General features: G+C 34.9%; 1 protein-coding gene across 4 annotated transcripts in view; it reads left to right on the top strand.

Moving 5' to 3' along the window:
- DGKB (diacylglycerol kinase beta) overlaps positions 1 to 27,314 on the top strand; it is a 532,510-nt gene that overhangs the window by 373,693 nt on the left and 131,503 nt on the right. For all 4 annotated transcript variants that reach the window (XM_053927068.1, XM_053927066.1, XM_053927067.1 and 1 more), the window contains one exon: positions 6,923 to 7,118. In XM_053927068.1, the coding sequence (XP_053783043.1) occupies positions 6,923 to 7,118 (196 nt within the window). The remainder of the gene's footprint in view (positions 1 to 6,922; positions 7,119 to 27,314) is intronic.

Below are 27,314 nucleotides of genomic sequence, written 5' to 3' on the forward strand. Positions count from 1 at the left end.
GATCTTTGACAAAGAAGGAAAGATAATACAATAGAGCAAAAAAGAGCTTTTTATCAAATGGTTCTGAAACAAACTGAATATACACAGGTGAAAAAAAAATAGAATCTAAACAGAGCCTTTCACTCTTACCAAATATTAACTCAAAATGGATCACAAGACCTAAATGTGACATGCAAAATTATAAGACTTTTAGAAGATAACATAATAAAAAACCTAGATAGCCTTGGGTATGGTGATGCCTTTTTAGTGTATTTTTCATACACGCCAAAGGAATGAAAAATGATTGGTAAGTTTGACTTTGTTGAAGTTAGAAACTCTGCTCTGTGAGAAATAATGGCAAGAGAATGAGGAAACAATCCACAAATGGAGAGAAAATATTTTCAGAAGACATGTCTTATGAAGGACTCGGACCCAAAATATACAGAGAATTCTTAAAACCCAACAATCAATAAATAAATAACCCATTCAACAATGGGCCGAAGAGTTTAACAGCACCTCACCAAAAAAGATACACAGGTGGCAAGGAAATGTTATTACAATGCAAATTATAATAACAGCGATATCTCACTACCCACATATTAGAAAACTGAAACCATCAAATACAGATGAGAAGATATGGAACCACAGAAATTCTCATCATTTGCTGGTGGGAGTACAAAATGGTAGAGCTACTTTGGTAGACAATTTGGTACTTCCTTATGAAACTAAATATATTCTTATCATATGATCCATCAATCATGCTCCTTATAGTTGGAAACCAAAAGGACTTGCAATATTATGTCCATGCAAAAACCTGTATACAGATATTTGTTACCACTTAATTATATTTGCCACAACTTGGAAGCAAACGAGGTTCTTCAGTAGGTGAATGGATAAATCCATCACACAATTAAATATCCTATGTGTCACAAAGTAAAAAATACTCAAGGAAAATGGTTGTATCATATAACAAAACAAATTTGAATGAAAATCAACATGGAAAACATTGATTGTAAAATCAATGAACAACAAAATTAGTTATTTCCATAGAACAAAATTATTGTGCCTCACATCTTACAGAAAAACTATTTAGAATGGTCTCCCAAGAAATCTGAACAAGTAGAACTAAGTTGTTCTCCTCGGGGTGCTGTTTCTGTATTCCCCTCAAGTCTGACTACCAGCTGTGCACCTAGCGAGTTTTCTGGGAACCACTGCAGTGAGGTCCATAAATCAGAACCAGCGCTGCACACTCCCCATTTTATCGTTGCGTATCTTCACATACTGTTCTCATTTTAGGTATTTATCTCAGTTCTAAAATTCGCTGTGTGTGCATGCCTGTGTGTATGGATGGATGGTAATACAAAAATCTTCTTATCTACTTTTTATTTTTTTAATGAGTCCAGTCTATCATATTAGCAGAATATGCATTTCTGCCCTCAAAGTTACTTCATAATTAAATATAACAAAAACAGCTATTTGGAAATACAGTTATGTTTCATGTTGCTTCCTATTTGGTCTAAAATTATACTAACTGTGGTTTGAAAATATACACCAGAGAATAAAACCACTTCAGTACAAGAAAACCTCATGTAATGGGTGTATATATACTTTATAAGCAGCTTCTTCAAAACAAAACATCTGCATGGCCCTTCATTTCACATTTCTCTTTCATATGGAAAGCTTGTTCTAAGTGGGTGAATATTTGGAATGATATGAATATCATGGGATAATGGTTTATAATAATATAGCCAAGATTTATATATTATTAATTTTACCTTATGCTTGGTGCTAAGCAATGTACATACATTATTTGACTTAATCTCCCTCAAAATCTTATGAACTGGAGAGATTTTTTATCTCCATTGCAGAATTGAGGAGTTGAACATTTTCTTTGATAATTTAAGAGAAATAGGAATTGTATTGCTGCCAAAAGGTTTAAATCTAAGGAAACAAATAAACTGTAGATTTTATACATATACATATGTGTGTATATATAAAATGATAATGTATATGTAATATATATGGCAAGAAAGAGATGAATGAAGTTGAAATTTCAATTTTCAGAATTCCAGCTATCTTCTAACTCTGTTACAAGAGATAAATGGAAATAAAATGAAAAGCTTTAAAATTTCAATATAATACATTAAAAACAAATTTTGTATTAAACTATTTGGGACATGCATCTAATGGTCTCAGGTCAACATCTGTCATTGAAACTACGAAGTTCATGGATTTTTAATTTGCTCCACATACTAAGCAAATTTCATGAGAGAATAACATAGCCCATTCTCCAAAGTATTTCAGTCTTTTTTGTTTGTTTGTTTTTGGTTGTCAGTAAGGCTAGGAAGGATGGTAACTGTTAAGGCCAAGGCCAAGAATGTCCATCCCAAAATACTGAGATTTATCTGAAAGATTAAGTACTTCTATAAAACCTTAAATGATCTCAAGAATTAATAAATGACAATAAATGTGTCAGGTACACAAATAAATAAGCAAGTTTCGAAGGATAAGATTCTTATTGCTGCCCAGTAACCTGATGACACAGCTCTTACAGACAGTAGGGTCAAGTTTCTCAACTTAGTCTGTGTCCCACCTGTGTCAAAATCATCCTGGATGATGCCCTTTCAATGTGTGTTTAAGAGCCCTTCATCTAGTCTTAGCCATACCAAAACACTGTCTTGGGGTGGGGAAATGAAACTTTCGAAAGGACTTTTTGTGTGTGTGTTTTTAAACCACTTTGTTGAGGCATGGTTGTACATAATGTATACAATTTATGAGTTTGGAAATAAGCATATTACTATGAAACCCGCTTCACACCCCATGCCATCAATATGTCCATCAGCTCCAAAAGTTCTTCCTGTCCCATTTGTGTGTGTGTGTGAGAGAGAGAGAGAGAGAGAGAGAGAGAGAGAGAGAGAGAGAGAGAGAGAGAGGGAGAGAGAGGGAGAGGGAGAGAGAGAATACTTTAAAGATATACCCTCCCTTCTAAAGATTCTCAGGTTAATTTTTGCAATGAAATCCCAGAAACAGTGATGAAAAGATACAGTTGAACTTCAAAAAAGATGGTAATAGGAAACCAAAGTTGGCCTCATTAAGTTCAAAACAAAACAAAATAGCTTCTTATTCCAGAAAAGAACAAGAAATGTGGTGTGGGGGAGGCACAGCATTATCACTTCATTAAGATGACCACGTCATCGATTCTCTTAGTAGAGAGAGCGGGGAAGAAATGTGAGGTACAAGAGAAGGGACCAACCCAAAGCTGAGAGTTCTGTGCTTACCAGGAGTTATTTCCAATAAGATAACTATGGGTAAGAATTCTAATAATCCAGCAATAATTTCTAGCTGTCACAGAATCTACTAAAAAAGAAAAGTGTGCAACTAAACTGGACTTTCTGTTAATACTACGGTCAATCCTTGACATCTTGAATCAACAATATTACTGAAGTTACCCAACAGGCATGTTCTGAGCCCCTCTATCACGCTGTTTTTCTAGTAGATAAAAATTATAGAAAGTATTTTTAAAAAAGGTGGAGTTTAATAGTGGGAAAATATAGAGTACTTCAACCTTCAAATAATCAGAAGAGATATTGTTAAGCCATTTATGTATATGTGTCTAATTTATAGGTTTGCTGCTGTAGTTTTCAGCAAAAACATAATTTTGTCTTATAAATTCACTGTGAGTTGGCAGAGACTCTTCTAAAGGCATACTTAGATAAGTCATTTTACTCCACACCATTTTATACAATGAAGAAAGCAATATTCTTTTGTTTTATTGAGCACAATATGAATAATTTTTATCTGACCTCAGCATAAAATTAGACTCACTATGAGAAAGCCTGTTTAACAATTTATAGTTAATTTACCTCATCAAATTTATTATCCATATTTACAACTCCCCAGTGTTCTTCACATTTCTTGAAATGTCCTGTCAAATGATACTTAACTGAATCTAAAACACTGAATTCATATATAAAAGCTTGTCCTTAACACCTCTGTATAGTATGGTCCAGGGTACGTCTGCAAACCAAGATTAAAATGCATTGGCAAACAAATCTTTTCTTCTTCTAGGAAAATTTCTCAAAAATAACTTCTTCCCTATAAAACTAAGCAGATTGGACAGTGGCATCACAGCATCCCGCCTTGCCAATAGCTCCCCCTGTAATACATGTTAACGACCTTTTCCTACATCATAAAAATATTCAAGATTTATTGACTAACTGAGGCTGTTAGCTTTTAAGCTTTTATATTCTTTTCCTCCATAGATACCTTTTTAAAAATCATAAATCTGCAAAGCGGGTGAACATATTATCTGGCACAGTATTATAATGTGTTTACATTTCATAGCCCTCACCTCAGCCCCTATTTCCATGCCCTCCACCCGGGTGCACTCGACGACAACTGGTCTCCATCCCAATGAGCCCTGAAATTGTCCAGGCTAACGAAGGTAACAGGAAAGCAAACAGAGGAAGGGCATCTGGGGTCAAGGACTAGTGGAAACATCATTAATAAATAGCAAATTATGTAAGAACGTTGTTCTCCTCTCATAGAAACCTCAATGTTCTTCATCAGGCTTTCTTTCGGGGGCCTCCTTAAGGATGTTTTTTTCACTTTTCAGAGAGCTACTTCCTGTTTCCTTAAAACTACGTGTGACAGGATTCTGAAGATTGAAAACACGAGTAATAGTATACACTGATAGTTTTCAATTGTCACATGTAGATCCCCAGTTCAATTTTTTTAAGCCTATTTGCAGAGGAACAAAGGAATACTCCGTCTCTAATTCTGCAAGTAACTTGTCACAGTGGGGTTCTAAGGCCTAGTCAAATAATTGTCTTAGTGTACTACCTGCTGTGTTCAATATTGAGTGAAAATGGAAGCCAGGCCCCAACTCCAGTTTATTTTGCAATTCTTCTGTTATTTAAATGATTTTAGTCAGTTTGGGGGAAACCAGACCTTTATAAATTAACAGCAGGGAAATACCAAAGGTGTCAGATTGCATATTTATCATCTTTTTCGTGTAATACTTAAATATGTATTAAGGAGTGACTGACATAAATTAGGCAGATTTCAGAAGCCACAGGCCATGGCTTGTAGGGGACCCCCTTCTGCTTGACATTTCATCCTTGTCAAAGATCAAATTATTTTAATTTAGGCTGCAAATTATAAGGAATGAAGACTTCTTTGTGGGAATTCCCTGTGGTAATCTGACTTTTGTTGTTACTGCTGCTTGTCAGTGTGCAAAAGATATAATATGCATGCAAATAAGGTTAAAAAATATGTACTATCTAATTATCCAGCCAGTACATTCCACTTGAAGACGGTGGGAGGCCTGGCACACAGTGTGTGTTTGATTCATTGCGGCCTGCAGGGTATTTACACAAGATTACTTTTAATTATGAAATTAATATCTGTTTATCTAGAATATATAGCAGTAAGTGAGTATACACATGAGTAGAATTCTTTAGTAAAAAGAAATCATCTTCATTTAATACATGAAAAGGAAGGAAAAAATCACTTGTTTCTCGGAGGGAGAAATGGCATCCTCCAGACCTTGGTTTCACCCTCATTGAAACAAATTGAATGAAAACTTGGCACCTTCTCCAGAATTTGTTCCTAGCCCTGCCAAGTCGGCTCAAGATGTGATGCTTTATTTCACAGTTTTTATATTTTAGTGAACAAGATGCAGTTTAAGGTTCAGTATGATTAGGAAAATGTGGGGGGGTTTCTATTTGTTAGGTGTTCGTTTCTATCACTTTGGGCTGCCATTAGCTCTTTTAGGTTCAGAAATCATGGTTGTCATGAGAAAGAAAACGATGCAGTTACTACAGCGATTTTTCTGTAATAACACATGACACATATAACAATCTCACTGCAGACACCCTGCAAGTTATGAAATACATCGCCCTAACAAAATTCTTTGTAAAACAAACTGTCTCTCTTCTCCTATTGACTTACAACAGAACATTGGAGAACAATGTCTGAGATATATTTGTAATTACTAGCATTTGAGAACACTCAAAACAAACCAGCAACTCCAAAAATACAGTACAGTCTTGCCACTCTCCACACATGTCCATCAGTGGAAATGAACACAAAATTCAAAACATGTAAATAAAAAGTGGCCACTCTGAATCTCACAAAGTATAGTCTGTTAGCAAGTTTCATATTTTTTTCAGATGAACAAAAAACATCTGCCTGCTTAATGGTTTTTATTTTTTTATTTTTACCACAGCTATAGAGTGACGATGGGTTGGTGATTGTGTTTCCCGCTACCCTTGGCGTTTCCCTCCCTCAGCCTCCCTGATCCTCCATATTCATTTAGACAACTGTGCCTCTCATTGCCTTTAACGCAGTTACTTGGAACTTAATCTAGACCAAAAAATCATCCCTGGCCACTCTAATGCAATTCGGAGCTCTTGCAATTGCTGTTTTGTACTTTTTCTTTTTTCAACAGTCCCTTAAGCCACTTCTTTCTTTCCCCAAGAAGTGACACCATGAATTACGAATTTTGTTTTTTCATTTTCCCCTTATATTGCTTTGTAGTATGTTTTAAGTAGGAGGCAGTCATTTAGATTTTGACCTAAAATGTGACCATACTTCGCAGAACCAACCTATTTGTAACACAGTGGAAATTTATAATGTGCTATATATACAGATACTAACATGCCTCCCTCCCAAAGGTTTTCTGTAAACAAAGAGACACTGATGATTCAGCTTGATCAATTTTAAAGACTATGAATAATAACAGGCTAATGTGAGTGTCTGCTTTCTATTTATATTGACATTTAGGGTAACTATTTAAGTGTTCTTGAAAAGCTTATTTAGAAAAGAAAAGAGTACGGATTTTAAAGTCCTTTTTAAAAGATAAAGAAATGCAAAAGGGGAAGTTAAGAAAAGAGAGATAAAATATCTTACTGTGTGTGCTCTTTTCTTTTTTCCTGCTCAGTGTGATGGAGTACAGATAGATTTAATAAACATCTCACTGGAAGGAATTGCTATTTTGAATATACCAAGCATGCATGGTGGATCCAATCTTTGGGGAGAGTCTAAGAAAAGAAGAAGCCATCGCCGGATAGAGAAAAAAGGGGCCGACAAAAGGACCACGCTCACTGATGCCAAAGAGTTGAAGTTTGCAAGTCAAGGTAAGATTTCTAATATTATTTGTTAAGTTTCTCTTAATCTGCTTTCGAAGTCTCTGTTACAGTTAAAAAGTTTTCCATTGCACTGTAGTCTATATACTTATACAGTTGTATTTTTCATAATATCAGATATGCATGTGTGATTAAATTATACCTTAATAGATTCTACAATCATGTAGAGACTGGCTCTATTTCTCATGGATTTTTTTCTCCTTTGGATATATATCTTCCCACAGAAAACAAATACATGTGGCTATTCAGTGGAACATAATATAGTATCTATTGTACATTAAATCCTGGAATGTTATTGTCTGGGTCAGAATGTTTGAGTTGCTTTAACAAGGGCCTAATTAACACTTTTCTAAGGTTGTGTTACAAGATATTTTATTCTTTGCTTTGTCCAGTCAGGCTGTGACAATGAAGTATCTTATGTTAAGCTATTGTTCTACATTCCATATATAATACCATGTTTAAATATCCCACAATAAATCTTAGTTATCTGCTGCTATTGTTCTGAAATTTAATAACAACAATTAGGAAACTTGGGGAACAGAGGGCAAAGGACTAACAAAATATGGTAGAATAGCTGTGTCTCTGAATTTTCAACTCCTTTGTAACATATTTCACACTGGGACTTGGCAACCAACTTTTGTCGATGGATTTTATAAACAAAAATATCCAATTGACAGTATTCTGATCATTGATCATGCCAAAATGATTTATATGTATTATCCATAGTATTTCCTTACCTTCTGGAATCTACCTAATACCACTGATGACATTCAGATGTCTAAGAAAACAATTGGCTGAGCTCAGTGTAAAGACAAAATGTGAAGTTGTTATAGCCTTGTTATGGACCCAATAGAATAATGAGTATTTTTTTAAGTAAATAAAACGTGAGGATGGTTGGCAGGCTTGATGGTGAAAGAAAAGAGCTTTATGTTTTGATGTCTTCAGGTGTCTGATGGAAGCTTCAGTAGTAGCTAGAAACTTCTGTTATGTGGAATTCAGTGACTAGGAGGGTGACACAGATTGATGGAGAAAGTATTAGGTATCCTCCGGAGAGAAGTGTTTATTACAACCTTCCAATGATAGAAGTTTTTGATGCCCTTTAAATGGGTATGTAATCTTAAAGAGGTAAACCTTGAAAAGTAGTGGAATTTATTTGTTGAATACTTTCAGTGTTACTTCGTATCGGTTTCTGGTATTCAGCCTAGCTGGTAGACAATCATATAGTTTACGAAGCGTTCCCCCCTGTATTTCTAGCACCCACCTGGTGCATACATAGTCATTACAATGTGATTGACTCTCTTCCCTATGCTGTGCTTTATATCCCTGTGACTATTTTGTAAATGCCAATGCGTAGTTCTTAATTCCTTAATTTCTTTCATCCAGTCCCCCAAACACCCTCCCCGCTGGCAACTGTCAGGCCTCTCTCTGTGTTTATGAGTCTGTTTTACTTTTGCTTGTTCATTTATTTTATTCTTTAAATTCCACATATAAGTTAAATCATATGGTATTTGTTGTTTTCTCTGATTGACTTATTTCAAAAGCAGTATAATTTACTATAAGCAAGTTTATACAAAATTGATTAAAATGCTTTATACTCTGAATGAATGTGTGAAAACATGGAGAAAATATTTTTAAAGGAGAAATACATAGAAAAATGAGTAGGTATATGCATATGAATTTTAAAATGAAGGCAATTAGGAATATTTATTTCTAAAAGAGTTATTATTGCCAATATTGTATTTATATTTAAATATAAATTTCCAAGTAATAAAATTAGTCCAAGGACCATACTAAGATCAAAGTTAAAAAGCTCGGTTCTCTCCCTAGGTAAGCAATGAGTACATATATATTACATAGCAATTGTAAAAGTTTTAAATATTTCATATACTAATTTCCAAAATGATTTTTTTATGTGGTCACTACACACCAGTACTTGCTATGTCCTTTGCACCGTAGATATTACAGTTTCATACCTAAATCGATTCTCAATGCGCGACTGCCAACTGTTCAGTAGCCACTGAGCTATTGTAGTTCGAAGACTCATAGCAATGCTTTACCAAACCAGCGTGTGTACACCCCTATGCCACCACTGCAGACTGCCATTTATTGGCCTCACTCTTCCCTTCTGTAAGCTTCTTTCAAGACTATACATTTGGAGTAAAGGACACAATCAGCCAGAACTATTCCCATAGACTATCAGGGCTCATAACTTTATAGGAAAAAGTATCTCTTCCCATCTATCTTCTTGCTGTCTACTGCAGAACTATTAGGACCTAGTTTTCATAAACTTGGGAAAGGAGAAAGTGGAAAGCTATAGGGTTTATTACTAAAGAATACTTATTCTCAGCAGAAACATGGAGAAAAACAATAGATATTAGAGTTTTTGAAGGCCATGTGTGAGCAGCAACAGAAGCATGACTATAACTAATTTGAGTCCATATTTTTTGGTTGGATATAATTTGGAAATATATTCACATTCACACTCATCTAATTCAGTAGACTTATTTTAAAGATTTTTATTTATTTTTAGAGAGAGGGGAATGGAGGTAGAAAGAGAGGGAGAGAAACATCGATCAGTTGCCTCTCACACGCCCCCAACCAGGGACCAGGCCTGCAACTCAGGCATGTGCCCTGACTGGGAATCCAACTGGCAACCTTTTGGTTTGCAGGACAGTGCTCAGCCCACTTAGCCACACCAGTCAGGGCAATCGACATTTTCACAGTGGACTTGTCTTCTGTTGTTCTCTCTCTCTCTCTCTCTCTCTCCCCCCCTCTCTGGAAATACAAGTGAGTGTATTATATATTGACAGCAGGTATTTAAGCACAATTGTAAGGTAGGCGAGATAAGTTTCCAATGCTCTTTAGCTTAATAGTCAGTCTTTCCCATTTGTTTTAGTTGCCGAGTTCATCCTTGCTGCCCCCTCTTCTTAATTAAATCTAAGCCTCAGCAAGATGTCTAATAAATTTATTCACATTAATGTATAAATGACTGATTGCAGATGAAAGTAGAGGTATTTGCATTTTAAAAGAAATAAAGGCCTTCAGCTAAACCATTATTTTTCAAACTGTGTTCTATTGAGTTATAACTGCAATTCTTCAGAGGTCCTCTAAAATTCTTCAGAGGATCAAATTCATTACTGCCATATTTTGGATTAAGTAAAAACTAATAAAAACATCCTAAAGTATGTCCAATAAAATAATTTTTTTCATATTAATTCCTCTCAGATATTTAAATTGTGTTATCAGACAAAAAACAAGTTCCTCTCCTCTTGCTCCTTCTCTCCTTATTTTCAATTGATTGGTTAATAGATTCAAAAGATAGATTTATATATTCATCTGTATGTATACATATGCAGACATAAATTAGTAAGTAAATGTTATATTAACTGGAGAGTCTGTAGCTCTGCAATTGTCATTTAAAAATATATCTTTGCCTATTAAATGAGGATAATGAAACAAATGGGTACGTTGCATTACCACCACAGCACATGGGAATCACATGTAGTTAAAATCCCCACAAGCTTAGACACTTTTGTCACAAACAGCATAACAGTCAGTGGAAATGAAAACAAGTGACAATGCTAATATTTTTTTTTATTTTTTAAAAGATTTTATTTATTTATTTTGAAGAGAGGGGAAGAGAGGGCAAAAGAGAGGGAGAGAAACATGAATGTGTGGTTCCTTCTCACTCACTCTCCTCCGGGGACCTGGCCCACAACGCAACCCAGGCATGCACCCTGACTGGGAATCGAACTGGCAACCTTTTGGTTTGTAGGCCGTTTCTCAGTCTGCTGAGCCACACCAGCCAAGGCACAATGGTAATATTTTAAATGAAAACATTAATCAGTTTCTAAAAAATTGTTGCTCATAAAGAAATTGCATTGGTAAACTAGCTCCCAAAAATAACAGGCCTGTATGAGTACATTTTATCACAGATTTGTGATATAAACATGCTCAGAACTGCAATTTAAGGGCCAGCAATGAAATTGAAATAAATTTCAGCTAAGTATGCAAAAGAAAATAAATTTGACTACTTGAAACTTCAAGGGATCATCTGAATGAAATAGCAAGTACGATAACATCATATCATACACTTGTACTGAAAAAGTTAAACTGTATTAAAAAGACACCTTTTAGAAGGATTTTTTTTTTTTTTTACCAAGAAGTGAGGACCTCTTAAGATATGCGAGCAGTTTTTAGTTACTCAAATGGTTTTAATTCTGAAGATAACAACCCAACTATTCCACTTGCCAGTACCGAAACCAGAATATTCCAAATACTATACAACAAAAAACAAACAAACCACAAATCAGAGAGAACTGGGTGCCTGTGACACTGCCACCGTCTCCGTCAGAAAACCCCATTGTTTTCAATAGCAAGTTAAGCCTCCAAAATAGACTTTTACAAATAAAATTCCAATTTTCTTTTTTATTTACTGGTTTTTAAAATACTGCTTCGTTTGGGGGTGGGGGGAAAGGAGGTTAGCTGCTTTAAAAATTGGAAACCACTGAGCAAAAGTAATTACATTCAAGACATAGAGTTTCAAACATTTGCCAGAAGCTAAGGAGGTACTTTTGGGAGCAGCTGGACTTCCTGCTTAAAACCTCATTAACTGGGTGACTGTCTACCCCACCTATGGATACAGCCAGGTACTGGTAATACAAAAGTATATTTTTTAAAGGAATTAATATATAATGTCTCCATGACATTTTTAATAATGTAATTCCCATTTACCAATGCTAATTCTCTAATTTGGGCAGAATTTCCCAAAGTGCAGCATGCACTCCACTGATGGAAGATTAAGCAGTACAGAGATGAATAAAATTAAATAGTTTTCATATTTACCATTAGAGTTTTTTCCCTTATAGTAACGGGTGCTTTTTAAAAATGCATATAATCTAAATTGGATCTTTAAAATAAGTCTATGTAAGTAAAAATAGAGTAAAAACCAAAACTAAACAATAATACAGGAGGTACATGGATATGGCAGAAATTTAAGGTAGAACAAAAAATACTAAAGTGTGGGAAACTGAAGCAGGCTAATATTTCGGCTTCCACCACCTCGTATAATTTGTGTAGCCCTGATTTTGAATACTTAGTGTAAACTATATTTTTATTATTCATCATCTGGCATAAACTATGCTATGTACCCATTCCCCAAGGATAAGTTTTCCACATACACCTTAACTGGGCACGCCCCCACCCTACCTTATTTGATGTCTGTGCACTTTGCTAGTGAAGACTAAAACCCTGATTCTTTCTAGGAGCCAGAGGGGAAACACTCTGTATCTAATTGGTTGTCAAGGAATCTCTCTCCATCAAATGACTTCTTTAGTGTTATTTTTTTTTAAGTCTGAAGAAGTAGGGAAGAAATGTCAATTTAGGTCAAAGTGATTAAAGAGAGTAAATGAGTTGGTATCTGTGAAAGCATGGCGAAACTTGAATTCCTTTTGCCTCGGAAGATAAATAAGGCTATTGGCTCTGATATCGTATCTTTGGAATGGGGATGGTGAGGAGCCGAGGTGAATGTATGTGCTGTGTGTTGCCTGGATAGAGGTACAAAGAGTATTTAGTTAGATCCCAACCCTTTCTATTCCTTGTAGAAGTTATACTTACCTGAAACTCGTTGATAATGGACATTTGTCATCCATTTTTATAAATTGTTGAAGATATTACTGTGGGTTATTTAGGGTAATTTAGAAGTCAGTGTTTTAAGGTGTCTAAATATAACTGTGAAATTCATTTTAGAACTGTAGATGATGTATTTGGCATTCAAGGAACGGCAAGCAGAACAATTTCCAAACATTTAAATTCAGCGATTAAATCAGTTAAATTTAGAAACAAGAAAAGGATTTCATGCTGCATTATTATACCTGGATATTAAAATTATTGAAAAAAGATCATGGCATTTGAGATGTTACATTTCACAAAAATATATGAATGCACTACTACACTGATAAGTTCATTTATTGAAAATACGTAGATCTAACCCTTAGCTGTCTAGTAACCTTTAAGGAGATGTCTCAAGATGAGTTTATAATTGTATGTGTTTTACACTATCTCCCTTGAAGTTTTCCAGCAATGCGTAACACATATAATAGCACATATTTAATAAAGCTATGCAAATACAAATAGTTTTTTGCAATTGAAGATTACATCATATACCTGAATATGTTAATGTAGTGACTACTTTTTTACAACAGTCATGCTAAAGTTTATTAACAGTAATAAAAAGAATTTAGAGTATATAAAATAATATCTCTTATATGTAAAAATAGAAATGTATTTCAAAATATAAAATCATGTGTTCTTATCTTTGGCCTAGCTGTCCTATAAAATCAGATATACTATGAAGAAAAATTTATGATTTTTTTTTTGTTGTGATACTATAAAAACTTCATAGAAACTGTTAGCCCTCCTACAATTTTGGAAAGCAGAAACCATGAATTAAATAAATTATTATTACATTGTTGGTGGGAATGCAGACTGGTACAGCCACTGTGGAAAACAATATGGAGTTTACTCAAAAAAATAAATGGAACTACCTTTTGACCCAGCAATTCCACTACTGGGATTATACCCTAAGCATCCTGAAACACCAATTCAAAAAACCTATGCACCCCAATGTTCATAGCAGCATAATTTATAATAGCCAAGTGCTGGAAGCAACCTAAGTGACCATCAGTAAACAAGTGGATCAAAAAACTGTGGTACATTTACACAATGGAATATTACATAGCAGAAAGAAAGAAGGAGCTCCTACCCTTTGTGAAAGCATGGATGGATCTGGATAGCTTTATGCTAAGTGAAATAATGCAGGTGATGAATGACAAATACCATATGATCTTACATATAAGTGGAACCTAATCAACAAAACAAACAAGCAAGTAAAATATAACCAGAGACACTAAAATAAAGAACAAACTGACAATAACCAGAAGGGGGGTGCAGAGAGTGACAACAGGAGAAAGAAGGGGAAGGGTCATCAAGAAACATGTGTAAAGGACCCATGGACAAAGCCAAAGAGGGGGGTAGGCTTGAGTGTAAGATGTGGGGGGGCAGGGGAGAGTGGTGGGGAGAAAACGGGGACAACTGTAGTTTAACAACAATAACACAAAATTTTAAAAAGTGAATGGCTAAAATAAGGTCAGAGGAAAAAAGAACAATTAAAACACTAACATAATCTTTAGAATTTTCTTATATTGCTTATGGAGCTATATAAAATACTTTTTGTAGATAGCATTATTTCCCATTTTTGCCATGTTTTAACAGTCAAATTTTCAAAATCTGACATTCAGTAAAATTCCCAAAATAACATAATTTATGATATGCAGTATTGCAGAAATTCTTATACTAAAATTGATAAGGCCTCAAAATAATTTTGGGCATAATATAACAGATAAGTAATCATTTAAATGGGAAAATGGTATTTTATTATAATTCCATAAGTAAGATAATTGCTATTAAGGGCTTTTTCTTGAAAACAAGTTAAAATTAGAAAAATGGAGAAATTCCAAAGAATAGGTAGGTAAGAAGAGCAGAACCAGAAGCAACTTGATTTCACTGATGAATCTGGGAAAGCTTGAGAAAAATGAATTTTTAGTGGCAGTCACATATTGAAAAATATGTGATTTTGCAATCAATTTAATAGATGCAAGGGAAGAAGCAAAAGAATTTGTTTACTTGATGTTTTAAATTAAGGCTTAGCTATTATCCCCTCTGACATCTGAAAAAAAACCACCTTATTTTCAAAATGCTAATACTGTTTGGAGAACCTCTACATTTCTAGCTATTGATTTTAACTGTAACTTCAGAGAAGGATGAAAAATAAAAATGTTTTAATGGGTCACTTTCTCTACAATGTTGATGTCCAATATCAGCGATAAAACAACCATCTTATTTGTTTCTGTGACATTGTATCCAATCCCAAGTCTGTTTAAAATAATGGCAAGTCATCTACTCAGACTAAGACTGAATTATAAATTTAAGTAAATTTAAATTATGCAGTGGTGGGAATATAAAACATATTTTCAAGTTAAATAAATATTGGCTGGTTATACTAGCCTCAATTAATTAAATAACACTCCTAAAGCATACTTTGAAATATTAGTTGCATAAAGTTTCCAAATATAAGACCATGCATAGAAGTTCCATAAAGCCCTATAGTAATCTTGCCATTTGAGGGTAATGATTTGAAGCTCATGTAATAAATGTGTCCCAGGGAACTTAAACTAATGTTCATTATAATCAGAACATAAGATAACAAATCAGGGAGGATTTTTTTAAAAAATAGTAAATATTAAAGAACTATGAAAAACACATGAAATCAACTATATAAGTTGTTAAACATAAATCATAGTTTTATTTTTTCTATTGGTATTAAAAGCTATGTTTTCACCAAGACAGAAAATACTAAACAAGAAAAAGAATGACCTCAGTAAGAATTGAACTTCAATTATACCCTCTTGTGGAATGGCATTTTATTCAGAGATTTCAAGTTGCACCAGGACAGGTATTAGACTTTTATCTTGCCTCTATTTTTCAGGTAACCATAATGCATGTTATGAAACCACCACCATCTAGCACCTTGTTCTCCTTGCACACATTTTTCTAACTATCAGATGGTGCCAGAGGGTCCAGTAGTGAGCGAAGATAGGTCTTAAAAAAGTCAAACGCCACTATCTACTATATAAACTTTCTCTGAGCTGTATGACTTTGAGTTAACCAAGGCAGCTAAGCACTACAGTCCTATTGCAGTGAATGTTGTTTTCATGGTCTCTCTCTCTCTCTCTCTCTCTGTCTCTCTCTCTCTTTTTTGTTTTTGTTTTTGTATACATAGAGCTAGTTAACATATAAATGGTAGCTTCTTGGACAGTATCCAGCCAACTCTGTTTTTGTGGAGATCAATAGAGATTCATAAAGATCACCATTTTCTCCACACTGAATAATTATGTCCCTGACTTAATAAAAACATTCCTATGGCTCTTCCTTTGGTAAGCTGTGCATTTACAAACTCAGGGGTGGGGATGGGGGTGTTTTAGGAAGGGTCTATTGGCTGCTGTAAAGTACAGCTGTTAATCAGAATAAGCTAAAGATTGAGGCCGGAATGTGACAAGGTGACAGTCATTTGAAATAAGACTAAAAATCTCCATGGATAAACATGACTAATTTAAATAAGCCCTAGGGAGCTTTTTTGAGAAAGTTCAAATGCCTGATGAATGCCACACTGTTATTCTAATTATCCCATAATATGGTACAAAATAACAATCTCATTTCATCCTTTTATTTACAAAGCTGTTCCAATCATCATTATATTTTACCTGTTCAAGCTCTGAAATATCGTTCCTCGTTGAGAGACTCATTAAAAGAGAATAATTATATTGTATTTCACAGATTCACAGAAAGAAAATGTATCTTTCAACAATTTCATTTCCCTGAACAGTTGCTCATTTCAGGGTTGAAGACAGATCTATTAAATACCTTCTACCCTTTTTAAACATGTCAAAGCTAACCATTAATACTGAAATTAGTAATTTGGTTCTGATTAAATGAAAGAATCAGCTACTATTTGTAGAACTTAATTTCAGTGAATGAAACAAACATAACAATATTTTCAAAATATATTGAATAACAAAGTAAGGATCTTTTTATGCACAATGATTTAAATTAATGTCTCTTCTAATAGTTAAAGTCATTAGCATACTGACATTTTTCCCTATTGATGCTTGAAAATATGTACTTCTCCATCCAAAAAATTACATAAGGCATATTTTCTTACTGAATGTGTGACATTCAAATTTTCAGAGTATGTTGGTAGAAAAATAATCAGAGAAAATCAACCAATACCAAAGAACATTTCAGTTTTAGATTTATTGCAGGAAAGGTGTATGGGATTTGTGATTAAAAGTATTTTCAAAATTAAAAAGAGACATGTGCATAAAATGTGGCTTTGAAGAAAACAGGTCTAGCCCTCCGGCCTCTGCAAACCAAAAGGTCACAGGTTCATTTCTCAGTCACAGCACAGGCCTGGGTTGTGGGCCACCTCCCTGGTTGGGGGCTGCTAGAGGCAACTGATGTTTCTCTCCCACATCAATGTTTCTCTCCCTCTCCTTCGCCCTCCCTTCCCCTCTCTATAAAAATAAGTAAATATTTTTTTTAAAGAATAAAACAGGTCTAAGGCACATCGCCCCATATTTGAACAGGCTAGTGCTGTGAAATAAACTTTCCACGGTCATACGCAAGTAACACTTAAGCCTTGCGTCTCTCTTATAAGTCATTGAGCAATGATGAAATAAAATACTAATTGTTGATGGTTTTGCCAACTTTCTATACTTGACCGTAAGTACTTTCTTCCCTAAGAGCCCTTATATTCTAGTCTTTTCTTACATCACCATGGCCAACTCTCCAAGACTGAAGTGCCAGGACATCTAGCGAGCCTAGTGGGAAGCAGGAAGTCAACACATCTTTTACCCAGTATAAAATTATGAAAGATGTTATTTGATTTTTGAAAGACAGTAATTGTATCAAATTTAAATAGGAATTTTGAATGTGTTTAGAATATGAAAAGCTCTAATAAATAAAAAATAAATTAATCTGCATGTATCATTTTAAAAGTATGCAACTGCTTTTTGAGTTTAAGGTGAATCTGAGGTTTTGTACATTTTTTTTGTAGTTAGGCACTATTTTTAAATTCTTCATTAATATACAAGGTCTGGCAAAAGGAAGGCTTTCTTGAATGTGGTTGATAGGGTAATAATATGGGTGTAATAATTTATAGTTTTAATTTGAACATTTCACCCCAAATGGCATATAGTATGGTTAGGTGTGATATTGTTACGTTACAGAACTACATGCTTATGATTTTGCAGTTAAAGATTTTGTAATAAAAGAAGGGCATTACTTGTGCCAGGCCCCATATTTTCTCTCCCTTTTATAATGAAATCTATTTCTTTAAAGGGATCCTATAAGGTTTTTATTTTAATTGTTTTAATACAGACTACTTTGGATTTCCATTGCTCCCTCTTTTGTTTTCATTTTGCTGTTTGATTTTTCAAAGTGTTATATGTTACCTTTGTAAACATTACTTTTTATTGAAACATTTATACAAAAGTTGGCAATTACCAAGGAACTATAACAGTATTATTATTCTTGATGAAACAATGAATGTCCTGTTTATAATACATGCTGAAATTGAGCTTCCTTTGCTAGTCCAGGAAAATATTCAGTTATTCAAAATATTATCAACAAACAAGCATAACATAAATAGTTTATGCATTAAATTGAGTAATGTTTTTGTCTGTCATTCTGAACCTCTCTAGTAGACTTTAATAAGTCAGGATATGTAGGAGTGCACACTGAAATACCTTGATCCTGTCTGTGTAATGACAGATGTGTCTCTGAGTCTGTGCACACGTACATTGACTTCTTTAATGGGGAAGGGTTTATGATGGACACACAGGTATCAAATGACACGTGGAAGAAAAACATCCCTTGAATGTCCCATTATTTTGAAAGTACCTATTAGAATACCAGGAAAGCAAAGCTTTGCTTTAGTAGGAAGGAAAGGGGACTTTATTTTTAATAGCAGAACAGTGCGAGAGAATAGTGTTCTCTAAACTAAAAATCATTACCCCATTATCCCAAGAAAAAAGGATAGAAATAGGTAGGAGGAAGAGAGTTCCTTCTTTTCTGGCTTCCTTTGTTTCTCTATTACACGTCATCCTTCATGAACACTGCATTCTTGAAATTTCATCACTCTTCCTCCTCCAGACGAGGAGACCGGCACATTAACTGAACAACTCACTCTCTTGGTTGACCATTTTAGCATCTTTATACCTGCTGATAGATCAGAAGACAGTAGCTTCTGAAGGTCTGTAGGAAAATTTTGTTCCAATTCTGCATTGACCTTATGTGTGCAAGGTACTTATTTTTTCACTTTTAATTGAGTTAATAGTTGACATATAACATTATATAAGTTTAATGTGTACAAAGTGTTTATTTGATTCATTTATATATTGCAATGTGATTACCACCATCATGCTAGCTGACACCTCTATTATGTCACATAATTATCATTTTGTAATTGTGAGAACAATTACTATCTTGTGTCTTTGTAATTTTGAAGTTTATCATACAGTGGTGTTGTCTATATTATAGTGACTTTTCTTTCCTTTTTTTTGGTTTTATATCTTCCTATGAGGTGAATTATAAGTGACATATCTCACTTATAATTCACTTCATATTTCATGGAAGCTATCATATTTCATGGTCAAGAAAGAAAACAAGGAAATTAGTATCACACCAACTGTTTCTCACACAGAACTCTCGCGTCGATCCAGGCCATCTTCCCTGACTTTCTTTTCAAGCAAGCAGCCTCCGAGCAGCCTCTCTTGACATGGCCATTGAAGGCCAGTGAATTTCTTCCAAGCAGGCTTTAGTTTTCATTCTCTAGACTATACTTATGTGGCTCTCATACAGGATGGATCAAAACTAGGTTTACACTTGTTTGTATGGAAAATAAGACAATATTTAATAAATAATAATACAAAAACAAACTCTGCTCCACAAACAACTGTAGACCTACTTTTGCCCCACCCTGTACATTCTATGGTAAAAAGAAATGTGATCTCAGGCCAATTATTAGCTTGGCCACATCTGTTTTCTAACCTCTACAAATAGAGATAATTATTTCTGAATTTTTAACCTCACAGTCTAATTTCTACATCTCAACACATTTCGTTTTTTTTTTTAAGGAATGCATATATTCTTTTACTTCTTTTCTTTTGAAAATATTTTTTTATTTTATTAAATACTTTTGAATTTTGTTGTTGTTCAAGTACACTTTTCTGTCTTTTCCCCCCACCCCTTCCCACCACCCCAGCCATCCCCACCTCCCTCCCCTGTTTCCACCTCCCCTTGTTTTTGTCCATGTGTCCTTTATAGTTGTTCCTATAAACCTTTTACCTCCCCCCCATTATCCCCTCCCCTCTCCCCTTTGGTTACTGTCAGTTTGTTCTTAATTTCAATGTCTTTGGTTATATTTTACTTGCTTGTTTGTTTTGTTAATTAGGTTCCAGTTAAAGGTGAGATCATATGGTATTTGTGTTTTGATGTTTGGCTTATTTTACTTAGCATAATGCTCTCCAGTTCCATCCATGCTGTCACAAAGGGTAGGAGCTCCTTCTTTCTGTTGTGTAGAATTCTATTGTGTAAATGTACCACAGTTTTTTGATCCACTCATTTACTGATGGGCACTTAGGTTGCTTCCAGCACTTGTCTATTGTAAATTGGGCTGCTATGAACATTGGGGTGCATAGGTTGTTTTGGATTGGACATAAAGGAAAGAACAAACAAATGGGATCTCATCAAAATAAAAAGCTTCTGCACAGCTAAAGAAAACAGCATTAAAATGAAAAGAGAACCAACCATATGGAAAACATATTTGCCAATGATACCTCAGACAAGGGTTTGCTCTCCAAAGTATATAAAGAACTCACATGACTCCACTCTAAGAAGACAAGCAACCCAGTTAAAAAAATGGGCAAAGGACTTGAACAGGCACTTCTGCAAGGAGGACATACAGAGGGTCCAGAGACATATGAAAAGATGCTCAGCGTCACTAGCCATCAGAGAGATGCAAATTAAAACCACAATGAGATACCACTTCACATTGGTTTGAATGGCCATCATAAACAAAGCAACAAACAACAAGTGCTGGCGAGGCTGTGGAGAAAAGGGAACCCTAGTACATTGTTGGTGGGAATGCAGACTGGTACAGCCACTGTGGAAAACAGTATGGAATATCCTCAGAAAACTAAAAATAGAACTGCCTCTTGACCCAGCAATTCCACTGCTGGGATTATATCCTAAGAACGCTAAAACACCAATACATCTCAACACATTTCAAATAAACATATACTATAAAAATGTAACATGGTTTTATTATTATCCCATCAACCTAAAAATATGCACAAGGCCACGTAGAATATGTAAAGCGATCAGCCTTTTGGCTAAGATCAAGTGTAGAATATGTAAAGCACTTCCAACTTTGGGCCCACATTTGTAAGAGAGAAGGCAAAAATTAAGGCTCTATTCTCCAGCTCTGCAAACAATAATCTTCTAGGAATTCATTATGTCACCAGAGATTTGTAAAATGGGATCCATATTTCAGATTTTGAAAAAAAATCTATTCTGAAAACTATGTTATGATTAAGTAATAAGTTCTTAAGACTTGAAATCTTTAAGTGAAAACTGATGAGCAGTAAGATACTGACTACATTTTGATCGATGTTTGAATCAACACAGTTATTTATCTTCCCATCCCAAAAAGGGACAAAATCCCATTAGAATATGTGGACCAATAAAAATTGATTAAACTACAGTGGACTCCTTGTGTTGGAATGATTGAAATATTTCATTTATGCCAGCTAGCTTCTTCTATGGTAAATAATGGAAAATGCAGTGTTTGCTTTCTGTACTCCTTTTGGTTGCAGATCTTCCATCTCTCATGATCTTTCAAAGATTTTAAGACTGTGGTGGCCTCAGTACTGATGGCCTGGGAGCCACATAAGCCCGTGGCCCATCACCACCCCCTACAGGTTTTGCAACAGAGGTCAAGTTACCCCAGCAGCCAATTCAGAGAATACCTGCCGCTCTTAAATATATTTTTCTCTCTTCAGGGTACGTTACCTGTGATTCACAGACTTGCTTGTAAGAGCCATCTCTAAAGCAGATTGAACAGAAAAGTACAAGCCGCCTAACAAATGGATGACATTGTGAGATGCTGCCTGCTGGGGTGAAAATAAATTGTTTGGGGAGACAGGGGACAGGTTATGGGCCCTAGCTAGGCTGGGAAACTCTTCCAGCCAGTGCTCACTGGGAATGCATAGAAGTGGCAGTCACTGTCAACAAGATTTACAGCCGTTTAATATAGACTCAGTAAGAAAGAGAAGGTTGAAAGACTTCTATGATTTTATTTAAAGTTTAGTGCCTCCTGCCTCTGAACAAGTCTTTCTAGACAGCAGGGATGCAGTCTTATTGTAGGTCACTCACAATTCTCAGGAAAGCCTTCTGCATGGATTGCAGACTGCGAATTTTTATTTTAATGTTCTTGTATGTGTTGTTTGTTGCTGGTGGTGATGTTCATACTACTATTTTTAAATTAAAAAGAAAAATTCTCACAGAGTTAGAGGTGGGATATTGAGGTTCTCATAAAGTGTAGGAAGTATTATCACGGTTCATACCCTTTTGCAATCTGAGAATAAGTTTCAATGGTCTCAAATCTCCTTGTCTGCTCTCATGGACATTGCTAGGGTAGATTATGTATTTGAGAAATACATGTCCTTTTAAAGAGTGACTTTCTTTTGTTCTGTTTTCATTGTTGGTGGTATCACATCTTCAGTCTCGCATTATCTCGGTATAAGCCTTTCATATGTATATATAAAATATGCATATAACTTTTTTTCATGAATGATCAGTGTATGAACATTGAGGTATGTCTGGAAAATTTCCAGTCATTATTAATGTAACGAGAATGGTTTGCACAACATTAATTAACCTGGCAACCAAGGACAGAGGACTGGAATGTGTGTGCATGAACAATGATGACTTCACCGTACTAGTCACTGGGGGCTGTAGGCATCTTTGAGTGAGCATGTGTGCTGTGTGGCCCTCACATTCAAAATGACTGAGCAAGTAGAACAAGGAATCTGCATCAAGTGTTTGCATTAAGCTTGACCATTCCTCCATGGAAACTATTCAGAAGACTCACAAGGCTGTAGCTATTGGTAACTGGTGATTGGCAGCTTCATCACAACAATGCACCCACTGGTGCATCATGTCTCTTGCAGAGTTTTTTGGCAAAACATCAAATCACCCAGGTGACTAAGCACCCTACAGCCCAGATTTAGTGCGTTGTGACCTCTTGACCTCTTGCTTTTCCCAAAACTTACAATCACCTTTGAAAAGGAAGAGATTCCAGACCATCAATGAGATTCAGGAAAATACAATGGGGCAGCTGAGGGTGATTGAAAAAACTATGTGAAATCCCAAGGCACCTTCTTTGAAGGGGACTGAAGTGTCATTGCCCTATGTACAATGTTTCTAGTATCTTGTATCTTCTTCAATAAATGTCTCTATTTTTCATTTACATGTGTGGATACCTTCTGTACAGACCTCATATTATACTTTTATTAACCCTTGTTTTTTCAGCCTATTTTCTTGATTAACTGGTGGGTTCAGTCTTCATTAGAAATTGTGTAGGACAAACAAAACTTTAACGATTGAATGAAATGGGACTCAGCTCTTCAACTGAGCAATTGATTACTTTCATTTTTTTAAAAGATTTTATTTACTTACTTTTACAGAGAGGGAAATGGAGGTAGAAAGAGAGAGAGAGAAATATCGGTGTGCAAGAAATACTTCAATTGGTTGCCTCTCATAAGCCCCCAACTGGGGTCCTGGCCTGCAATCCAGACATGTGCCCTGACTGGGAATCCAATTGGGAATTCAGTTTGCAGGCTGGTGCTCAATCCACTGAGTCACACTGGCCAGGGCTGATTACTTTCATGTGAAATCTGTTCTTTCTAAGGCAAATAGGTAGAGTTTTTACGGCCATTTTACAATGTGCTATGTACATTTAATGGATAAATAACAAAGAACAATCATGCTAGGACCAAAAATATCAATGCAAACATACGTCTTCATTCAGTAGCTTAATATGTGCCCAGCCAATCGGATTTGTGACTGCTCTCCTCCCTCACTCTACTCAAGCCCAGTTGACCTTTTGATGCTAATCAAATAGATACCATCTCAAAGTCTTTTCACTGATATTCCCTCCACCTGGTATATTCTTCTCAGCTCTTAACATGGTTCCACATGGCTTCCTCCTTGCTTTGTTCTGGTCACTGTTAAAATATGTGCTCCTGGAGGAGACTTTCTTTGACCGTGTTCTAAAATATCATTTCATGACCTCTCATCCCCAATGCCCTGTCCCTCTGTGTGTTATCCCTTTTAAAAACCTGAAAGAACTCTAACATTTGTAGAGAAAAGTGAACACATCTATGTAACCACTCTCTCAGATCAAGAAATAAAACATTGCCAACACAACAGAAGCCCCCCCAAACACATACCCTACCCAATATCCTGACTTCTATTAAAAGGATAAACTGTGCTGGTTTTTGAAATTTTATATAAATAGAATTACATAGCATATATTCATTTATGCCTGTATTCTTTAATTGCACATTTTCATTACTCAATAGTATTCATTATGTTAGTATACAGGTTTTATTTTCCAGTGTGGAGCTATGGAACCTTAGTGTACAGGTCTTTTGATGCATATCTGTGTCTGTATGTGTGTATATGTATATATTTGGGGGGGTACGGAGAGAGGAATGAAAATTGCTGGGTCACAGGGTAAGTGTGAGTTCAGCTTTAGTACATACTGCTTCAAGTGGTTGTACCGATTAACACTTCGATCAGAAAATGAGGCTTCCAGTCGCTCCATGTCCTCAACAACACTTTCAGTGAGTCTTTTTAACTTTGCCAATCTAGTTTATTATGTTTTAATTATGCGTGTTACTGATGACTAATGAAGTGGAGCACCATTTTCTGTGACCAGCTTATTTGCATATCCTCCTTTGTGAAATGTCTTTCAGGCTCTCGCCTCTATGTTTATTGGATCTATCTACCCATCTACCTGTATTTGAAAGAACGAGAGTATTGTGTTTGTTCTATGGCTTGCCTCTTTATTAATGATATCTTTTGAAAATCAGAACATCTTAATTTTATTGAAGTCCAACTTACCAATTATTTGTTTCTGATTATTGTTTTTTTTTCATGGTTAGTTTTTTTTTTAAATCTTTCTTAACATCCATGTTATTTTTGAGAAACTTAATTCATTTAACTTTTAGATGAAATTGATTTTTGTGCATGCTTTAAGGGTGCATTTTAAATTCTGTATCACAGGAGAGTGCTCCCTTATCAACTAACTATTTTATCTAAATGTGTATTCTGTGACCTGTTGCCAAGGACCCTTAGGATCACTCTCCCAGCTTCTGCAGATCTTTCTGCAACTTAAAAATGGCTCCTCTCTTCTCTTAGCATCCCTGCTCTGTTTGTGCTAGTATTTGACCCTTAATATTTGTCTGGTTGTCGGGTACGTGATGGCAGCAAATCCTGTGAGAAGATAAGGGTTATTTATAGAAAATTTGCATCTTTTCAGGTTTCCACATGATCTTTTAGTGGGGGTATGAAGGATGCCATCTGGTAAAAAGAGGGATTGGGCCACTTCTACAGGCCCGAAGGGAACCCAGCAGATCGAAATTCTGCACCGCATCTATCCGGACATCCGTGTATCGCTATCACAGCTCTCGGCATCTGATCGTGGAATAGGAGACCGGACTTCTCTGAAGTTTGGTGCTTGTGCGATTAAGTGCCAGGCCTGGTCCTTTCCTCTCGTTGCACTCTGGAAGCAGAAGATTAGGGCTCCGAATCTTATAGAAGAAGCCCTCTGGCACTCACTTTTTGTCTGAAATTGGTGCTTAATCAGTGCAGTATTTGCTTTAACCCAGAGCCTTACCAATTTTTATGGAAGATCTTCTATGCGCTAGCCTCTGAAGATACATAGTGAACAAGAGAGACAATGCTTCTGCATCTAGCAGATTATTTCATTTAATTCCAACAATAATTCTGCAAAGGAAGCAATATTATAACCAATTTTCAAGCAGAAGAAATTCAGACCATTTATCTCAAATAGTAGAACAAAGTACTTAGACTGTTAGAGACCTACTTATAGGACTGAGAAGACTGTGTCCTACATTTTCAATTTATTCTAGAAACAAGACCTTATTCTACCCTGGCGCCGTCTCTGAAGATTTTCTTCTCTTAAACATCTCACAGGTTTAATAGTTCCCAGCTCCTTCTCTTACCCCTAATGTAACTCATACATTTCCACTTTATTTACCTTAAAGCTTGCAGTTTCATATTCGTTCCTAAATTTACCTGATAGCTTTTAACTATTGTTTAGTGTTTGTGGTCTTGTAACTAATTTTATATCCTCACCTAGTTAATCAACATGTTAAAGATGTTTATACCTCAATATTACTTTCTCTATGGTTCTAAGATTTGGCAAAGATATTCGTGATTAAAAGAAAAATTACATGTGCAATTTAGTTATCCTTTTGAACATATGTTTTTTTACCATTGAATAGTATGATAATATTGGAAATATTCTATAGGAAAATAATTTGTTTTTTAATTTAGTGAACATTTAAAAATAAATCTAAGAATAATAACATAGAAATGATTTATATCTAAATATATAGAATGGGGCAAAAGTAGGTTTACAGCTATATGTAAAACATAGTTTATTCTTGTATTATTTATTAATTATTGCAATATTCTCCATATGTTCAACCATAAACCTACTTTTGCTGTACCCTCTATTTATTAAATAATAAGAAATTACATTTATGTCAAAATTTAGGGAAATGGTTGAATTAATCATGATATAGTCATTTAAAATTATAGGGTGAAGTGTTATTTAGTTTTATTTATGCTTATGAATATATTTATGTATTGAAATGTAATTGATGTAATGCTGTATAAATTTAAAGTATACAACATATTGCTTTGATACATTTATAAATTGCAATATAATTGAATAATTTTAATAACATTTGAGAATGTTCATGATGTGGAATTAGAGGAAGAAAGCCTGGTATAAAATTACCTAAAGAGTATTATTATTTTATTTTTGCATATGCATATACATGAGGTATACAAAAATAGATTATCTAATTTTTTACATTTTTTTACTGAAATTTGTTAAAAGTAGTTTGTAGTACTCTTCACATCAGGAAAAGGTCCTATTTCAAAACTTTTCACTTAAAAAAATTACTGATATTTAGCCTAAAAATGCTAAGCCAGTAGGATCATTAGATAAATTTGTTGATACATATGAGCTGAAATTAAGGAAATTTCCATGTAATTTATGGATGTCAATATAGGAATATTTGAATGATTTAGAACAAAGATAATATCTTACATAAAATTTTGAGGAAGATATTATGATTTAAAAATAAATAAATTCAGTAATGCAATATGATATTCAGAGAAAAGCACAGTGGATATAGTTCATTAGCAACATGTAAATGAAACAAATTCCTTGCTTTAAATCCCTCACAT

Source organism: Desmodus rotundus, chromosome 6 (genome assembly GCF_022682495.2).
Source record: "Desmodus rotundus isolate HL8 chromosome 6, HLdesRot8A.1, whole genome shotgun sequence".
Taxonomy (NCBI): Eukaryota; Metazoa; Chordata; class Mammalia; order Chiroptera; family Phyllostomidae; genus Desmodus; species Desmodus rotundus.